The sequence below is a fragment of the Rattus norvegicus genome, chromosome 3 (genome assembly GCF_036323735.1).
Source record: "Rattus norvegicus strain BN/NHsdMcwi chromosome 3, GRCr8, whole genome shotgun sequence".
NCBI lineage: Eukaryota > Metazoa > Chordata > Mammalia > Rodentia > Muridae > Rattus > Rattus norvegicus.
The window spans coordinates 77,049,263-77,066,696 of record NC_086021.1 but is presented as its reverse complement, the minus strand read 5'-3'; the positions used below and the strand labels follow the sequence as shown (position 1 = coordinate 77,066,696).

Here is a 17,434-nt window from a genome sequence, read left to right as displayed (position 1 = left end):
TTACATGAACAGCATCTATACTTTTCTGTCTAGTTGGTAATCAGGCAAGAGCAAATGCTAACACTGCTAACACATAATAGGTAGCATCTCATTACTTTGGACCAAGTCAGTTCTCAGGCACAAACATGCAAACAAACCATGCATGGTGATTCAGTCATTTGAGAACCTCGCATCAACAGTAGAGGTGAGTAAGCTGTCACTTGGATCGGTGACATACTGTTCAATGGGTAGACCGCATTGGAATGCCCAATTATAATGCACAAAGCAGCACTCTGGGTGACACTGAGGTTTGCTAGGAAAGCAGACAGAACAACTACCCATTGCCAAAACTCTTCAAACGGATCCATCTCCCTCTATGAAAGTGGCCGGTGTTAACTTCACCCCTTTTGCTGGGTTTTATTTATCAAAAGCATCACCACTACTGTTGCAGTTCTCAAATTGTGAGGTGAACTGAAAATATGATGAGCCCCAAGTTCAGAGCAGGGAGGACATAACTGAACCCAGCGCTGAAAACCACCTGGCAAGTCGAGCATGCTTTTCGTATGTGTTTCACTTGAAATGGGAGAGAAAATAAGAAGATTTATGCTCTGTATGGACCAAAAACGATTTTTAAATGACCACGAGCAAGGCAATTCATTTGTCATCTCAGGTCACAAACCTAAGTAGCTATTCATCATCACATCAGGGGACGTGTCAGGCCGCTCCCTGGGAGGCCGTGTTTTATAAACAAACTGATCGGGGTCTGTATAAGAAAGGCTGGTCAAAAACAGCAGGCCTGGTCACGTGCATGGCATAGGAGAGATTGGAGAAAAACCATTAAGCTTGGTGAGAGCTGGACCGGGGCACTGTGTCCATCCGACAAGCGGCGCTCCTTGCTAGCTGGTACAGGCTCAGGCGGATGGATCACTGCCCCCGACACCCTCTGATCTTTTAAAATGAGAAACCTCACAGACCAGCATATATATACATTTGACTTCTTTCTCAGACTTCTACTTTTGAGGAAGCCCATTCCAAAGGAGGCAAAGGTGTCTGAGAACAAAAACGAAGTGGTTCATATCCCCCTGCGTTCTACCAGGGGTTGTGTTTATAAACCCCAGGGGCATCTGAAGGACCAGGCTGTTGGGTTGTTTACCAAAGCAAGTAATATTAGATGTACCCCATCAAAAAATAATCCCTAAATAGCACACATCCCTAAATAGAGCTTGCTGCCTAATATATGCCCATGGCAACTTTTAGTTTGCTGTTATTTTCCTTGAAGACCATAGCTCAGTGTCTTGTCCCACAAGGTCACTAACAGACCTCATGCACCCAGCCAATATCCAGCCATCATCTGGATTCATCATTTTCCTGAGTATTTCCCCCTTGCTTGGGAAATTATGAATGGCATGACCTTGAGGTAGAAAATTAAGCTCCCTCAGTAAACACAGGGAGGGGCGACAACAATCTTTAATAATACTATAGATAAGTAAAACACTGTCCATAGAATCTGACTCATAGAATGGGTGTTTTATAACCTGCTGCTATAAACGTTCTCTTTGATGCTGTCTTATCTAGTTTGTACAGGGGGTGGGAATGGTGTATGAATCAGTAAGGGTTTTTTTTTTTAAAGTAACAGTACTGTTCATGTGTATTTGCACAATTAGAATAGCTTACACGTATGTTTACTCTAGCATACTGTTTAGATGTGTTTATTCATAGCAGCTTTTTTCCCATTTTTTTTTTTTTTTTTTTTTTTGGTTCTTTTTTTCGGAGCTGGGGACCGAACCCAGGGCCTTGTGCTTCCTAGGTAAGCGCTCTACCACTGAGCTAAATCCTCAGCCCCTTTTTTCCCATTTTAAAACCTTCCATTGTTCCAGTAATATCTCTAGAATGTGTGTATTCCCCCACCCATCACTTTTTAAAAATAGGTTACTATGTAGCTCTAGAAGATTTTTTACATTTTTCCAAGAAATGTACAGTAATTATTCTTTATGTCAACTCACACCAAGAATTAAAGCTTTTAAAAGCCTTTGTGTAATTACCATAATGTGCAGGAATAATTTAGGACACCATTAGTAATGCAAACAAGCCTCAGGAGTTAAGGAATTGGCACTTAGACACAATCTGGGTGTTCTCCAAGCTGCGTTAGCGGGTCCTGGTTGGCCTCATCTGGGGAGCCCTGTGCCACCCACAGGGCCCTCTGACATGGAGCCTCACTCCAGTCGCAGGGCCAGGCCTCAGAGAATGGCAATCACCAAAGGAGGATCTGGAAGTCCTGACCTGATACTTAAAAGTAACTTTGTGAGTGGAGCTCTTAAGTGTTTGTCTAAAAGAGGCCCTAGAGGCTGAGGAAGAACCATTCGGCCTACCCTGAACACCCAGATATTTCCTCATGGCTTCATGAAGGGCCCGCTGCAGGTTACACAGGCTACCATCAACTCAGCAAACACAGCTCCCTTCCAAATGCGAGCGAGCATGATTTTGGGGTGATGGCAGATTCTGCCCCACTTTGCGGAAGCTCAGACCAGAGGAGTCAGTCAGCAGGCAGCCTGCTTTCCCATGAGCACATTATGTCAAGCTGAAGCAAATGCGACAAGGCCCCTGGCTCCCGCCTAGCGCATTCCCAAGGCTACGGGCCCTCAGAAGGAGAGTCCCCCAGCGTCTGAGGAGACAGGTGTGGTACTTGCTTGCTCCTACCTAGATAACTGTTAGCAGGAACGGGCACGAGACTTTCGTCATGATCAGTCTCTCCACCAACTTCATAGGGCCCATCTTCAAAGATGTTCATGTCAAAAAAAGTGTTATTCTTTTGTTCTACACGAACGATCCCTAAAGGAATGAAATGGAAAACAACAAAAAATAAAATAAAATAAAATAAAATAAAATAAAGATGAGGCAAAATAAAACAGATGGTTCTAACAAACATCCCTCATGTTGTCAGGGAGAACAGAAAGAGAAATGTAGAAGGAGAGACAGAGAATGAAGAGGTGATGTTTAAGATTCTTCAACATGGTCATACAAGTTTTTTCTTTCTTTTTTTTTTTTTTTTTCTTTTCTTTTTTTGATGGTGGTAGTAGGGTTTTGAGACAAGGCTTCTCTGTGTAGTCTTGGTTGTCCTGGAACTCACTCTGTAGTCAGAGATCTGCCTGCCTCTTCTGAATGCTGATGTTAAGGGTGTTTACCACCCGTGCCTGGCTTTCAGATGGTTCATTTTCAAAGAAATGTAAGTCAAGAGGTAAGATCACTTAAGTAGCAAAAATTAGATTTAACGCTGGTACATGCTGGGATTACCACCCAGCGACCATGTCTTTATGTGAAAAAAAATTGTTCTAAGAATCTTAAAAAATCACCCATGCATTCTAATAAACTATCTTTATAACACCAAGAAGCTAGATGAAAAATGGAATGTTTGTAATCACGTGGGAAACTAATGGCTGACTTGAACTTGGAATAAATTATTTTGTTTCCTATAATTGTCTATCAAAGTCTCCTTTTCTGTAGTGTGAAGTGAAATTAAGATATCCATCTTGGGGTTGGGGATTTAGCTCAGTGGTAGAGCGCTTGCCTAGCAAGCGCAAGGCCCTGAGTTCAGTCCCCAGCTCCGAAAAAAAAAAAAAAAAAAAAAAAAAAAAAAAAAAAGAAGAAGAAAAAAAAAAAGATATCCATCTCTTCAAACTGCTTTAACAAAAATTTCATCTTTAGGAGATTCTACAATCCTTAAAAATACTTCATTCTATTAAGCCCAAATCACAATACGACCTTTTAAAAAAAATAAAATAAATAAATTAACATCTTAAGTCAGAGTTGGTAAGTCAGAAGATATATTTTCCATGAATTAAAATGGACCTAACTGGTGTTTTTATTGTCCTGTTTTACAATATAATGGTCATCTGCTCCTGACAAAATAAGACTATTTCTGGATACAAATGTATTTCTGGATACGAAGTGTTCTTTCAGTGAGGTCAAACAGCTCGATGGGTTTGGGTCTATGAAAGATTCTATCACAAAGGGAATGACTCCCCAGTGTTATAAAGAATGGCATACACGAGGCTCAAGGACCACTTTTAATAACGGTTGGGACTAGGAGAGTGTGTGTGTGTGTGTGTGTGTGTGTGTGTGTGTGTGTGTGTGTGTGTAGTTACAGGCAGTTGTGAGCTGCCCGATGCAGGTGCTGGGAACTAACTAAGCCTGGGTTCTCTGCAAGGCTGGTATGTGCTCTTAAGCACTGGGCCATCTCCCAGCTCCTACCCAACTCCTGCACACACGCTTTATTCTGAGGATCTTCAGAAAGTGCCAGGGCAAGCCTTGGATTTTTGATTTTCAGGCCTCAACCTTCCACATAGTAAACTTTTCCTGGCTTATGGAAATATTATGATTTATTTTTATTTCTCGAAATGTTTTATTCCCAAACCAGATGTAGTTCTCATCATTGTGGATTGCGGCTAGGCTGCCTTATTATACGGCAGTTTGTCCTAGTCCTAAGTTTTCCAGAGAAACTGATGTTTATTAAAGGAATCCACCAGACTCAATGTGATCAGAACCATGGGTAATTCCTGCCCCTTCCAGTGTCTCCTTTTCTTACCATAATATAATACCTCCAACCAGCATTGCCTCAAATTGCCTCCAATTTTTGCCTCAAAATCCCCCATCTGCCAGTCACCTGCTCTTTTAGCTTCCTGTGCTTTTCTTTTAGCAGACCATGACCTTCTAAGATAATATACAATAAAACATCCACGTTAGCACAGGTCTTTGTGTATACCATCTACTTCAACTCGGAGTTCAGAGTGAACAGTTTCACCTTTCAAGTAACAAACATAAAACAGCAAAACAAAACAAAAAAAGAAAAAAACCAACAACAAAAACCAAACCCAATTAACATTCTTTCAGAAAAAGATTAACAACTTTCACAGACAGAAGAAAAACCCCCAACCCTAAAACATTTGTGTTCCTGTTAAAATCCACAGTAGAGATTTTGTTTTAATATTCTACCCGCCTCCATAAACACCTTACAGCCCATTTAAAATGAACTAAAGGATGGGGCATATTATAGAAACTTCACTGCTGCCGTGTTTCTGTAAATACAGAGGCCATACCTTTCCAGTTGTAAGTCCCTGGGGCTCCAAAAACAATGTAATGAAAGTCTTTAGTGAAAGTAGCCGCTACTCCTTGCTGACAAGAGCCAAATTTTTCATGGCCCCTCAATCGGCCATCACAGAAACTCCAGTCTCCTCCATCCATATCATCTTCAATTCTGAGATTCTGACTCAGGACGTAACACCTTCCGAAGATGTCCCGGGACTCCTGCTTCGTGTTAACGTGCTGCCGTTTCTCGTATCGATGCGCACACGTCTGCCAAAAAGCACAAATGGTAAAGCCTGTTATTTAAAACTTGACAGAACTGGGGGGCTGGAGAGATGGCGCAGCGGTTTAGAGCACCATCTAAACTGCTCTTCCAGAGGTCCTGAGTTCAATCCCCAGCCACCACACGGTGGCTCACAGCCATCTGGAATGGGATCTGATGGCCTCTTCTGAAGACAAAGACAGTGTACTCATACATAACACAGATAAATAAATCTTTTTTAAAAACTTGACAGAACCGGATCGCTGAGCAATAATAAAAAGGATGGTTCTAAATAAGATGATTAAATGTGTCCTCATCCTGGGAGAGGATCCCAGAGCACACCAATCACCCCCCACCCCAAGAGGCCATCAACAAGACAAGACCCAGGGCTTCTGCCTTACTCTTAGAGAACAGAGCCCCATTCCAAGTATTAAAACATCAGTTCATACCCACAGGCAATTCGTCTGTAAATTCACCTGCCACAGAAACACGGGCAACACCATCTTAATTGAATTGGCTTTGAGTGGCTGTAAATAACTACGTTCTCACAGAAGCATGGACGGTATTTTCTTAGGAGATAAAGCAAACACAGCGAAAGCAAAGGTGTTCTCTTTCTCCTGGTACCATCTCCTTCCTGGCAGTTGAGTCCCAGTTTGTATTCTCTGCTCTCAGACCGTTCCCTATTACTAAAAGGCAGAATTACCTGGTCCAGAAGGACAGAATATTCTCTGTTTCTACAGGGTCTCCACCATTACCCTCCATGGAAGCCAGTCTGGGTTAGTTACAGGAAGCCCAGTCTATATTCTGTCCCGGGCCCCTGAGGTGTACTCAGTGTTCACTCAGATTCTCATTGCTTCTGTACAAACTTTATTAGAGCAACTGGACTGTGAAGGACACAGGGTTCACCCTATTCCAGCCTCACGTGCTTCTAGACCAGTCTACCCAACGAGCTGCCTTCCACCCGAAGAGGTTAGGGGTGAGAGTAAAAGCGATGTTTTTATCCACGATCATTCCCGCACAGCACAGAACTTTTGTCTCTAAAACCTCGAAGGGTTCCTAGGGCAGAAATGGTGGCTTTTGGCTTTGCTTTTTTTCTTTGTTTGTGTCTGAAGAGCAGTCAGTTTTCGGGATGTTCAAAAAATGTTAAGTAAGTTCTTTGGATCTGGATATTTTAAAGACACACAGATTGCACAGCCATTTCATAGTCTACCAGGCATCATGGGAGACTCGAAACTTTGGCTCATTCTAGGCACCAGGCCCAGTGTTAGAGCAGGGTGTTTCTTGCTAAAAGGTAAACGGAGGCAGGAGTTTGGTGTCCACTGCAGTGAGCCCATAACCAGCTAACACGGAGGACGGAGCGCTTTTCCACACTTACCACCACTTTGCCCCCTGGACCTTGACTCTGGACAGTGACTCCCATCCACTGGTCTTCCTTGCTTTCTGACATAGGATCAGCTGTGGAAGAACATGGGTAACACAAGCAGACAGTTAGTGTGCCCAAGTGACCGAAAGCCTACACAGACACACAGGGTAACAAAAACCTAAGAACAGGAAACTCGGTTAATCCAGAACACTGATTTCTCTGTCAAGGACACAGAGACACAGTCGCCTGAATCTTTTATAAAAACTCTATACCTGAGACGTTTGAAACTTGTGTGACTGAGAGGCAGATGCCTCTGATACAGCATTGTAACATACAGTGTCTAAACCAACAGAGTGGGTATTTCTCTGTTCATTCCTCAATGTTTTATAGAACAGACTCAATTATTGTCTTCTTAACTGGAGAGAGAGAGAAGGCACAGAAACATCAGCATTGATCATTTCATTATCAACTTAAATCGACCACATAGCCCATATTTGTGCCTTCCTTAATGAGAATAAAAGTTAAGGTGCTATCTAGATACTAAGATTAGTTTTGCCTTTGTTCTCTTTGCATGTATCTGTGTATTTGTAAGTTTTCTGCAGTTACCGTGTAGCATTTCCTAATCAGTAACAACATGTTATCCCTAAAGGATACAGACAACAATGTGAACACAAGTCTGCCTGTCTGCTTAGGCCAATAATCAAGTTTGGTTTCCTTCAAGCTTCTCAGAACACTAATGGCTCTGCCCAGCTTACCGGAAACCAGGTGAAGTAGCTGGCGGCACATTTGGACTCCACTTCCAGCCATCCAGAGGCTTCGTAAAATGGGATATTAAAATGAAAGGGAAATAAGCTTGCCTTTCAGAGGTGGCAGGTTAGGTAAGGGTAAGGGTCTGGAGCTTAGAAGACCCTTTTGGAAGCTAGAGAGATGGCTCAGTGGTAAAGAGCACCGGCTGCTCTTCCAGAAGACCTGGGTTCAATTCCCAGCACCCACATGGCGGTTCATAACTGTTTGTAACTCCTGTTCCAAGGGATCTGACACCCTCATATAGACATACACGCAGTCAAGTCACCAATGTCCCTCCTGAAGATTTTTGAAAATTATTTTGGCTGCACCCTAGCTCATCAATTCATGTACCATAGCCTATAGGGGAGATTTGATCCATTCTGACCCATTCTCAAAGTTTTTCAGGGCCAGAGATGAAAACTGATGCTAGGGTACTCGAATAGGGATACACAAGACACTGGGTAGTCCTGATATCACAAAAACAGACAAAATAAATATACGAATAAAATAAATAACAAAGAAAAGTAAACAAAATAGTCTTTCTCCCTAATTGTTTGTTTGTTTGTTTGTTTTTGAGACCGATTCCCTGTATAACAGAGTTCTGGCTACCCTGGACCTTCTCTGTTGACCAGGCTAGCTTCAAACGTACAGAAATCCACCTGCCTCTGCCTCCTGCATCCTGGGATTAAAGGTGTGCGCCACCACCACCTGGCTTCCCCCCAAATACTTTAACAAGCAAGTGATGTGACTCCCCCCAACCCTCGAACTGCTTCTTCACAGCTGTGAATTCAATTTTGCAACAGTATCAACAGACCACTAGGTGGCAACATAAACACATCATTTTAGTTTAACTGGGATTAAACAGAAGCAGCAAGTATTTTCAGGACAAATAAACAGTCCAGCCTGAATTAAAAGTGGCCGTCTCTGCAGGAATAAGTGCTTGGGTCTCCTGTCCTGTCTGGTAGCACCTGAAGCGTGGCACAGACAGGCTGGCCAAATGAACAGTGAGGGCAGAACGCACCATCATTATCAAATACAATTCGTGTGCAAGGTCCCCGGGAGGTGATGTCACAGCTGTACAGGCCCCCTGTTCTGTTCGCCTTCTGCAGGGGAAGTGCTTCTGCCCGAGGTGCCCCCACAAGCAACCTGGTGACAAAAGAGTAAGAATTTAGAGACTTGAATGTTACATACTTTAAAAGTCTAGCCAGAACCCAGAGCTTTGGGCACCCTTCTCTGCCATGCAGCCCAGCAATCCTTCAAGCTGCTGAGGGGTGGAAGAGAACAAAGGCCCCACAGGCCTCACAGCTATGGCAAATTGACACCCGGTACCAAACAGAGGGGGAGTGGGCCGGTCCCTCCCAGAGGAGCTGGGTGCAATTATGGTATCTGAAGACACACTTCCTAGAACAAGCATGGAACACGAGACTCAACAGAACAATTCGCTCTCCCAACTTTGGGAGGGAAGCAACCCTCATGTCCTGTCTGGTAGGCACACACCCGTTTCCAAAGCTGGACCCCACTTAGGTATTGTACTGGCTGGGTTTGTGTGTCAACTTGACACAAGCTGGAGCTAACACAGAGAAAGGAGCCTCCCTTGAGGAAATGCCTCCATGAGATCCAGCTGTAAGGCATTTTCTCAATTAGTGATGAAGGGGCCGGTGGAAGATGGAGAGGGCCTCGTCCATTGTGGGTGGTGCTGTCCCTGGGCTGGTGGTCTTGGGTTCTATAAGAAAGCAAGCTGAGCAAGCCAGGGGAAGCAAGCCAGCATGTTAACATCACTCCATGGCCTCTGCATCAGCTCCTGCTTCCTGACCTGCTTGAGTTCCAGTCCTGACTTTCTTTGGTGATGAACAGCGACATGGAAGTGTGAGCTGAATAAACCCTTTCCTCCCCAGCTTGTTTGGTGGTCGTGATGTTTGTGCAGGAATAGAAACCCTCACTAAGACAGGTATCCTCCAGGGGACACTTTGCAACAGTGTATCTAGTTTTAGAATCCCACTCCTGCCTATGACACAATTCATCTCTTCCCTTTTTCTTCTTCTTCTTCAGTTCTATTGAGCATCTGACAAGGGGAAGCTGCATTCATTTAAAGTTCTGTCTCACTGGTTCCTGACACAAGCTCCTCCCTATCAACCAGTCTCCCACAAAAGATGTGAGACTCCACCCCAGACTTTCCCTATGGAGCCGCTCCTAAGCCTAACTCACGATCCTCAGAGTTCTGCTTTCACCAGCAGAGGGGCTGACTTGTCACATGGTTTACAACCTCTAGGGTCAGCCTGACTAAGAAACAAACAATAGAGACAGAGAGAAAGAACACACAGCAGACCACACAGAAAAGTGGAGGCCAGAGCTTTGATACCTTGCTTCTGGAAATGGAAAAACAGCTGAGAACAAACAATAAACCCTCTGAAGGGAGAGCGAGGCACACTGGGCCACACTGGGCCGCAAGAAGCCTGCAGAGTCAGGTGCAAACGGAACAACAACAACAACAACAAAGGAAAAAAAAATTATCTAACATCCCCCCACCTTTTCCTTGCTGGAATGGATCCCGTTAAAAAAAAAAAAGTCAATACCCTTACGGATGTGCTGCTGCAGGTGCAACAAGAGGGAAGGGAAACACATCTGCTCAGAAGAAACAGGAGCACAATGGTGGCTTCCAAGGAGACAGTGGCTGCTCTTCCTCCCAGAGGAACGGCCCCACCCCCACCCCCCACCCCGCCTGGGGCAGTTGGCACTGCCCACATCTCTCTCCGTGTCTACCCTGGAAACAATGAACCCGCACACACCAGGACAACAAGAACTGAAGTGGAGACTTATGGAAGCAATCCCCCCATCCCCGCAAATTTCTCAATCAATGGGGGTATAGGGAAGCCAGGCTGCAGGGGTCTGCATAGGCCAGGTATCCAAGTCCTGTCCCTGCAGGAGCTCATAATACCTGAGAGTTGAGCTGACCTAGAATATGCATTGAAGGGGTTTAGATGCTTGGCGATGTGATATGGACCCTGTGCTGGGTGCTGGAGAACCAAGCAATGAGCTGAACCCTAGGTAAACAGAAGCTAAAGAGCCTGCACCCTCTGATTTGAGGAAACAGAGGCCTTGACAGAGGTTAATTATGAAGCCTTGGGACCTCACAGCTAGGTGCCAGTCAGTACAAAGATTACCTACAACAGTGTGTCTCTGTCCCTGCATAATGAAGGCTCCCCAAGAAACAAAACTCAGCACTTACGTTTAGCAGAGGAGCCAACCTATAACAATGGCACACTGACATGAGAACTGCTGGCCTACTGACAGATTTAGACTGACTCCCAGCAGGCCCAACTGGAGCCAGTAAAGGTAACCAACTGCCAAGAGGCCGTTCAAAGGGCAGTTCAGACAGCCTAGACAGCTTTCCCTCCCTCCTCTCTAACCACTTCCTCTTACACACACCCAAGGGGGCTGCTAAGAGTGGCAGGCTGCTTCCTGTTTACCAGGCTCCTCCTCCAGCCGCTTACTCCTTCAACAAACATTGCCCACAGGAAGCATAAGGGATGGCCTCCCAGGTAGCTTCCACCTCTTAAAACTCCTGGAGTTTTTACCCGATCCCTAAGTAGCTCATAAAAGGACTTGGAGGGAGAGTTATCACTGAGCAAGTGCTTTGTGGAGAGGGTCACCAGAAAATGACAGCAGAGCCAACATAGGAAAGGCAGCACAGAACAGGCAAGACTGGCTTTGCTTCCCGGGCAGGAGCTCGGCAGTGGGTTTCAACCTTCCTAATGCCCTGACCCTTCGGTAAGGTTCCTCATGTTATCGTGACCCCTCAACCATAACATCTTTGCTGCTACTTCATAACCGTAATTGTGCCACTGTTAGGAGCCATAATGTAAATATCTGACATTTGAACCAGGTGAAAGTGTTGTTTGACCCCTGAAGGGGTCACGACCGAGAGGTTGAGAAGCACTGAGATAGCAGATGTGGGTGAGTGGGGTCTGGTGAGGTGGTAAGTGGGGTTGGAGGTGGACAGCCTGGTGAGAAGACTGGCTCAGGGGAGAGGTAGGAGAGGAGGCCCACAGAGCCTCAGGATGCAGCCATCCCTTGAGCCTTTCTGAGTCCCTGCATGGGATAGGCACTCCAAGGTTTCCTGCAACATGAACAGCTGTGCAGAGGCTGGAGGGATGACTCAGTGGTTAGTGCACTGCCTGTTCTTCCCCAGAAGAGCAAAGTTCAGAGTCTAGCACCAAGTCTAATGGCTATTAACTCCAGCTCCCGGGGGATCAAAGCCCTTATCTAGTTTCCATGGGCACCAACACACATGAGGCATGGCGCGAGCGCACATACACACACACACACACACACACACACACACACACACACACACACACGTTTAAAGAACAGACTACGTACGGGGTTGGGGATTTAGCTCAGTGGTAGAGCGCTTGCTTAGGAAGCGCAAGGCCCTGGGTTCGGTCCCCAGCTCCGAAAAAAAGAAAGAAAAAAAAAAGATAAAATGAGCTAATAACTCAGCCAACCAAGGATCAACAAAATTCCAAACACTGGTCCTGCACTGAACACACACAGACTTGAATCTCTGGCCACTGTTCTCTACCCAACACAATAAGAACTACTTAGACAGGTGTGGTGGGACATGTATGTTATCCCAGCACTGAGGAGAAGCGGAAGAAGGATCACTGACGGTCAATGTCACCCTGATATACACACCAAGTATCAGGCTAGCAGAGCCAAATGGGGAGAACCCTGAATCGAAACAAATAAGATAAAAATTCAAAAAAAAAAAAAAAAAAAGAACAGACTATGGAGGTTACTCCGTGCACAGCCGTAGGTCTTCAGAGCACAGGGCTTTCTCTAACCCTTTTCTCCTCCATCCCTGGAGTGGGACACGCGTTGGACAGAGAAGGAAGTGGACTTCGTAGAATAAAGGAAGGAGCAGGGCTGTCAGGGAAAAAAAAAAAACAAATCTAGAGAGAAACCACAAAATAAGAGACACTCATCTATGGAGGACAATGCCAGTTGAAAGGGTGCCTACCCGGGGCTTTGCCCGCACAAGTCACACAGCGTTCTATCCCCATTTCGGATACATCCTGGGAGGGAGGGAGGGAGGGAGGGAGGGAGGGAGGGAGGGAGGGAGGGAGGGAGGGAGGGAGGGAGGGAGGGAGGGAGGGAGGGAGGGAGGGAGGGAGGGAGGGAGGGGATCCGCACTAGCGAATCCCGGGGCGGCTGCAGGAGTGGGCCGCTACAAGAGAGCCGCCTGCCAGCAGAGGGCGCCTTCTGCACCGCTCTACATTTCAAGGATACACCATGCTAATCCAATACAACACAGGTCCCAGAAACAGATGAGTAAAGTCGCCCCAACACTCAGCAGCTGTGGGGGGCACCATTTTCAGTCGCCCTGGTTCAGAGATTAGCAAAAAGGCTCTTAATCCCGCTTGGGCCTTAAACATAAAAGGTCACAGTCCATTAGCTCAGGCTATGTCTGTGAAGAACAAATAAAAGAGCAAAACTAGGCCAGTATGCAAACATCGACACCGGGGGCAACCGTCTACTTCTAATCTAAGTCATTTTAGGTCACGGTGTAGGTTAAATGCTAAACACACGTTGACTTTTGAGCTGCCAGGTGCCTGTAGGTACCGGAAGAATAGCCCATTCCAACCAACCCCTCAAAACTCGTGCCAAAATCTGGCTTTTGTATAAATCCGAAGCTTCCTCCTGGTTCCTCACAGGAAGGGCTGGGCGCCCGGCTGCCCAGACGGGTTTAGTGAGGGAACCAGGTGCTCAGTGTGCATTACTGCTTGCTTTGTGGGCACCAGATCAACTCCAAGGACCAGGGGTGCAGGTATCATGCCACTCTGTCTCTCTGCTGCCGCCGCCATACTCTCACAACTGACTGTCTCTGTCTCTCTGTGTGACTGTGACTGACTGACACACACTCTCTCTCTCTCTCTCTCTCTCTCTCTCTCTCTCTCTCTCTTTCTCTCTCTGAGACATCTCTGTCTGTGTCCCTTTCTCTCCCTCTCCCTGAGACAGGGTTTCTCTGTCTAGTGTGTCAGCCTTGAACTCAGAGACCCGCTCCCCTCTGCCTGGGATGAAGGTGTGTACCACCGCGCTCTAAAGCAGAAGCCTGAACTACAGCAGCAGCTTTGCATTGGGACAGACAGTCTGGGGTGGGAGTGGGAAGTGAGTCAGGCCTTGTAGGGACGGAAGTAGTGGAAATGAACAGAACTGCATCCAAAAACCTGTTCCCATCTCAGGTCCAAAGGAGAGACTACAAACGCCCAGCAAGTGTCTCGAGGTTGGCACTAGGAAAAGCTACTTTTCAACTGCTTGCCCCAGAGCCACTAGACAGCTCCTTCTACTGAGTTTTATTATTTTTCCCATATTGAGAGGTTGGGGGGTAGGATTTCTGAGGCAGGAATTTCCTCTAATTCACCATCTTTCTTCCCTCAGCCCCCCCCCCCCCCCCCATAGCTGGATTAGAGTTGAGCCACCATGGTCACCGTCCACCGAGTTGCAAAGTTGTGCTGGAATCACTCCCTGAAGAGTTCAACATTTTGGGAAAAAATTCAAGATAATAAGACACGAGAGGCTGAGGAGACGGCTCAGTAGTTAACAGAGCTGCTCTTCCAGTGGGCCCCATGTTTGGTCCCCAGCACCCAGACTGGTGGCTCACAACCATCCATAACTTCAGTTCTAGGGGATCCAAGCCCTCTTCTAACCTCCACAGACACTAGGCACACATGGTACCCATTGTACATATAGACAAAAAAATAAATAAATAAAAAATGACTCAGGACCTGCAAAACCGCCGCATCTTTAGCAGCAAGAAATAAACACTGTCACAGTGAAAAGCAATGTCAAAAAAACACGGCAGTCACTCAGAGTGTAAATTGAGGTCTTCAAAGGAAACCCTGATTACAGGTTGAGGGCTCTGGACTCACTGCCATGGTCTGAACAGGTGATCCTAAAATCCACTGAGTGACCCACACCACCTCTCATATTTGCACACCGCCCCAATAGCCGCAATAGCCGCTCGACTTTTGCACAGCTATTTCAATCAAATGTCCTCAGCACAGTTGCTCTCTCTAAACCTTAAAGACAATAGCAGCTTTGCTTCATTGTCTTTGGCAGTAACTCATTTCCTTCAGGATTAAAGAGTGTGCCTCTAGCTACTCTGTCGTGGCAAATGTGAACCATTGCTTCATTAGAACAAGGGCGCTATTATTGCTTAATTTAAAACACGGTCTTCTGGGCTCATTTGAATGAAGACCTGAAAAACCAGGACCATGGCATTATCCAGGAAACTGTCGCTCTGATATCTGAAGCCATCCTCAAACTCTTATCTAATTTTTTAGTAAAAAAATAAATAAATAACAATGGTAAGAAATAAAAAAAAATAAAGAACTTAGGGTAGAAGTAACAGATTCTAGACTCACCCCAGGCTACAGAAACGAGGCAACTCTCTTACTTATTCTAGGCTTAACTTCTCTTTAATTATAGATTGTGATATTTCTTAATTAACCAATGTTGGCCCTATCATCAGAAGGGGAAGACAACAAGCCACTCGTTGCTTTGGGTCATATCGGCTAGGCTACGTTTTTAAATTCCTGAACTATTTTCTTTTCAACATTTGATAAAAATGTCAATTCCTCAATGAGTGAGATGAAGCTGCACGCATTTTGACCCTTCTTCCCAGATGTTCCTCTTCACTGTCCCAAGTCTTACTGTGCCATCTTCCATTCTTTCATACACACTTAGAGCTAAGTTGCCTTTTGTTAACCACAATTTGTGCTCCCCCTCTCTCCCCCCCTCTCTTTCTCTCTTACAGTCCCAGGTATGTAAGCATTATTCAGTGAGAGGATGCTTTGCTGAAGCAGACACATGAGAAGGCGTGTGATGTTTTGCTTGAGTGGAAGCTGGAGAGGGTGCATGATGTATGGAACCCCATAAACAGTGAGGGGTCACTCTTGCATTGGGACGCAGCACACCACTTAGGTCTCGCTGCTTCACTCGTCTTCACTTTGTAGAGAGAAATGCACCAAAGAACTTCTTGTGGTATATTCCAGCTGATTCTGGCTCCTTCCATTGACTAAAGCCAATTCAGAGGAGCCTTGCAGTTTCTGCTGGATCGAGTGTCCTCTACTGATTCATGTTTGGTGTTTGCTATTGGACTGGACTGCTGGTTATTTTGACAACAATGAGTGGAATTGCCCATTCCAAAGAACTACTACTAAACAGGTCCACAACCCCCTTTTCTTATTAACCTTCTTTCTTCTCCCCCATCTCTGGTCAGTGACTTAGAAGCAAGGTTGAAGAGTTTAAGAACACTAAATAAAGGTTTGGGGGAAAGTCTAAGCCAACAATCAATGTATCGAGGACTGGTACCAGAATTAGATGTCAGTTTCCTCAAAATGTTGAGGTCAAACACACTTGCTTCCCTCGAGTTCTATCATGTGGTGGGATTCATGTTCAGACCATGACCTTTGTTTTCCCTAGTGTTTCTATGGCCTTTCATTTCTGGTTTCATTGCACTTTGTCTTGACTCTTAAACTCCCAACCATGCTTTGTATTAGATCAAGACCTGGCTCTGGCTTAGACTCCTGTTTACCTGTCAGGCAGCTAGGCCTGCTCTATAGGCTGTGCTTGACCTCCCTTCACTGCTACACTGGGTGATATGCTCTGACCTGGGGGCCCATGCTTTCCTCTTAGTTGGGTTTTCTTACTGACCTAACAGTAGGTGATGGATAAGGCAAGCCTGAGTATATAGACTGTCTTTATTTTCTCTCACCTCAGGGGGAGTCAAGGCATTCAACTCACCTCCTGAGAACCCTGACGGCAGTGCTGACATCCAGACCTGCGTTCCTTTGAGGGTGGTTCTTCTACTCCCCACTTTATCCCAGGCATCCTGGAATGCCTTGATCTGTATAGAAGCCTTTATCAATACGTGAGTTCTATACAGCCTCGCTCACACTCTGAAGAACATGTTCACCCCTCCTAGGACATGCCTCCTATCACACACAGACCATTTGAGGCAGCCTCCTCTCCCAGTCTCTTCCTGGAATCCCTGCTTCTTAGGTGTTGGATACTTGGGGTAATCAACATTTTTCTCATAAGTTCTTCTCTTCTCTGTGGTTTGGGTAGCGTCCAACTTAATTTCCAGTTCTTCTACGGACATCTTATAATTCTGCAGTCATGTCTGCAAACCCCTGGAAACTCATTCTCTTCTAAGTGTGCTTTTTTACATAACTCTATTTTGTGCATTTGGTATGTCCTCAAAATTCTGTGTTCCATCTACACATTCTCCTGAGGCTCCCTTTGTGCTTCTAGAGGCTTTTCTTTTCTTTCTTTCTTTTTTTACTTTTTCCATTGCTTTCCTCCACCCACTTTAATGCTGCTAGTATAAAGTGCATCACAAGAACATTTAGGTTTTGCTCTTTGGCCCTCCTTACCTCTCTAAGACCCCTTGTTTGGCCATCTCCTATTCCGTGAGTATCAGCCATTGGCTACCCACACTTCTGCCGGCTCCCATTACATCATGGCTACCACCCCAGATTCTCATAAAGTTGAAGATCACCAGAGAGAACCTAGAAGTTCATCCGGCATCAGTCAGACTGATATATAAAATTAAGTGTAGTAGGACTTAGAGGTACTACCCACAGGGTGCAGAGACTCAAGGGTCAGATCTCGAAGCTCAACCATGGTCCTGGGGGCAACAAGACAACAAAACCCAAGCTGCATGCCCAGAAGCTTCCAGAAAGTCCTGCTCTACAGTGGCCAGGAGCTAGAGGCAGTCTTGATGTGCAGTGAAGCTTTGCTGATACCAGTCACACTTCCTCCAGGACCCACCAAGCCATCATGGGAAGGGCAGCCTAGCTGGCCATCAGTCACTAATGCCTGTGGCAACAAACAAACTGAAGAGATGGCTCTTGGTAGAACATGTACAGAATACTCTCCTCCTGCAGCCACTCTTAGTAAAA

General features: G+C 45.7%; 1 protein-coding gene across 5 annotated transcripts in view; it reads right to left on the bottom strand.

Annotated features, from left to right (window-relative positions):
* The window catches only part of Itga6 (integrin subunit alpha 6), an 84,909-nt gene that overhangs the window by 30,380 nt on the left and 37,095 nt on the right, over window positions 1–17,434 (bottom strand). For 4 of the 5 annotated variants that reach the window (XM_039104096.2, XM_039104095.2, XM_039104097.2 and 1 more), the window contains 4 exons: window positions 8,491–8,615; window positions 6,696–6,775; window positions 5,073–5,328; window positions 2,677–2,808 (listed from right to left, as the gene is read on the bottom strand). In XM_039104096.2, coding sequence (XP_038960024.1) covers window positions 2,677–2,808; window positions 5,073–5,328; window positions 6,696–6,775; window positions 8,491–8,615 — 593 coding nt within the window. Of the gene's footprint in view, window positions 1–658; window positions 776–2,676; window positions 2,809–5,072; window positions 5,329–6,695; window positions 6,776–8,490; window positions 8,616–17,434 lie in introns of all 5 variants that reach the window. The other variant, XM_063282995.1, reaches the window with a different exon arrangement.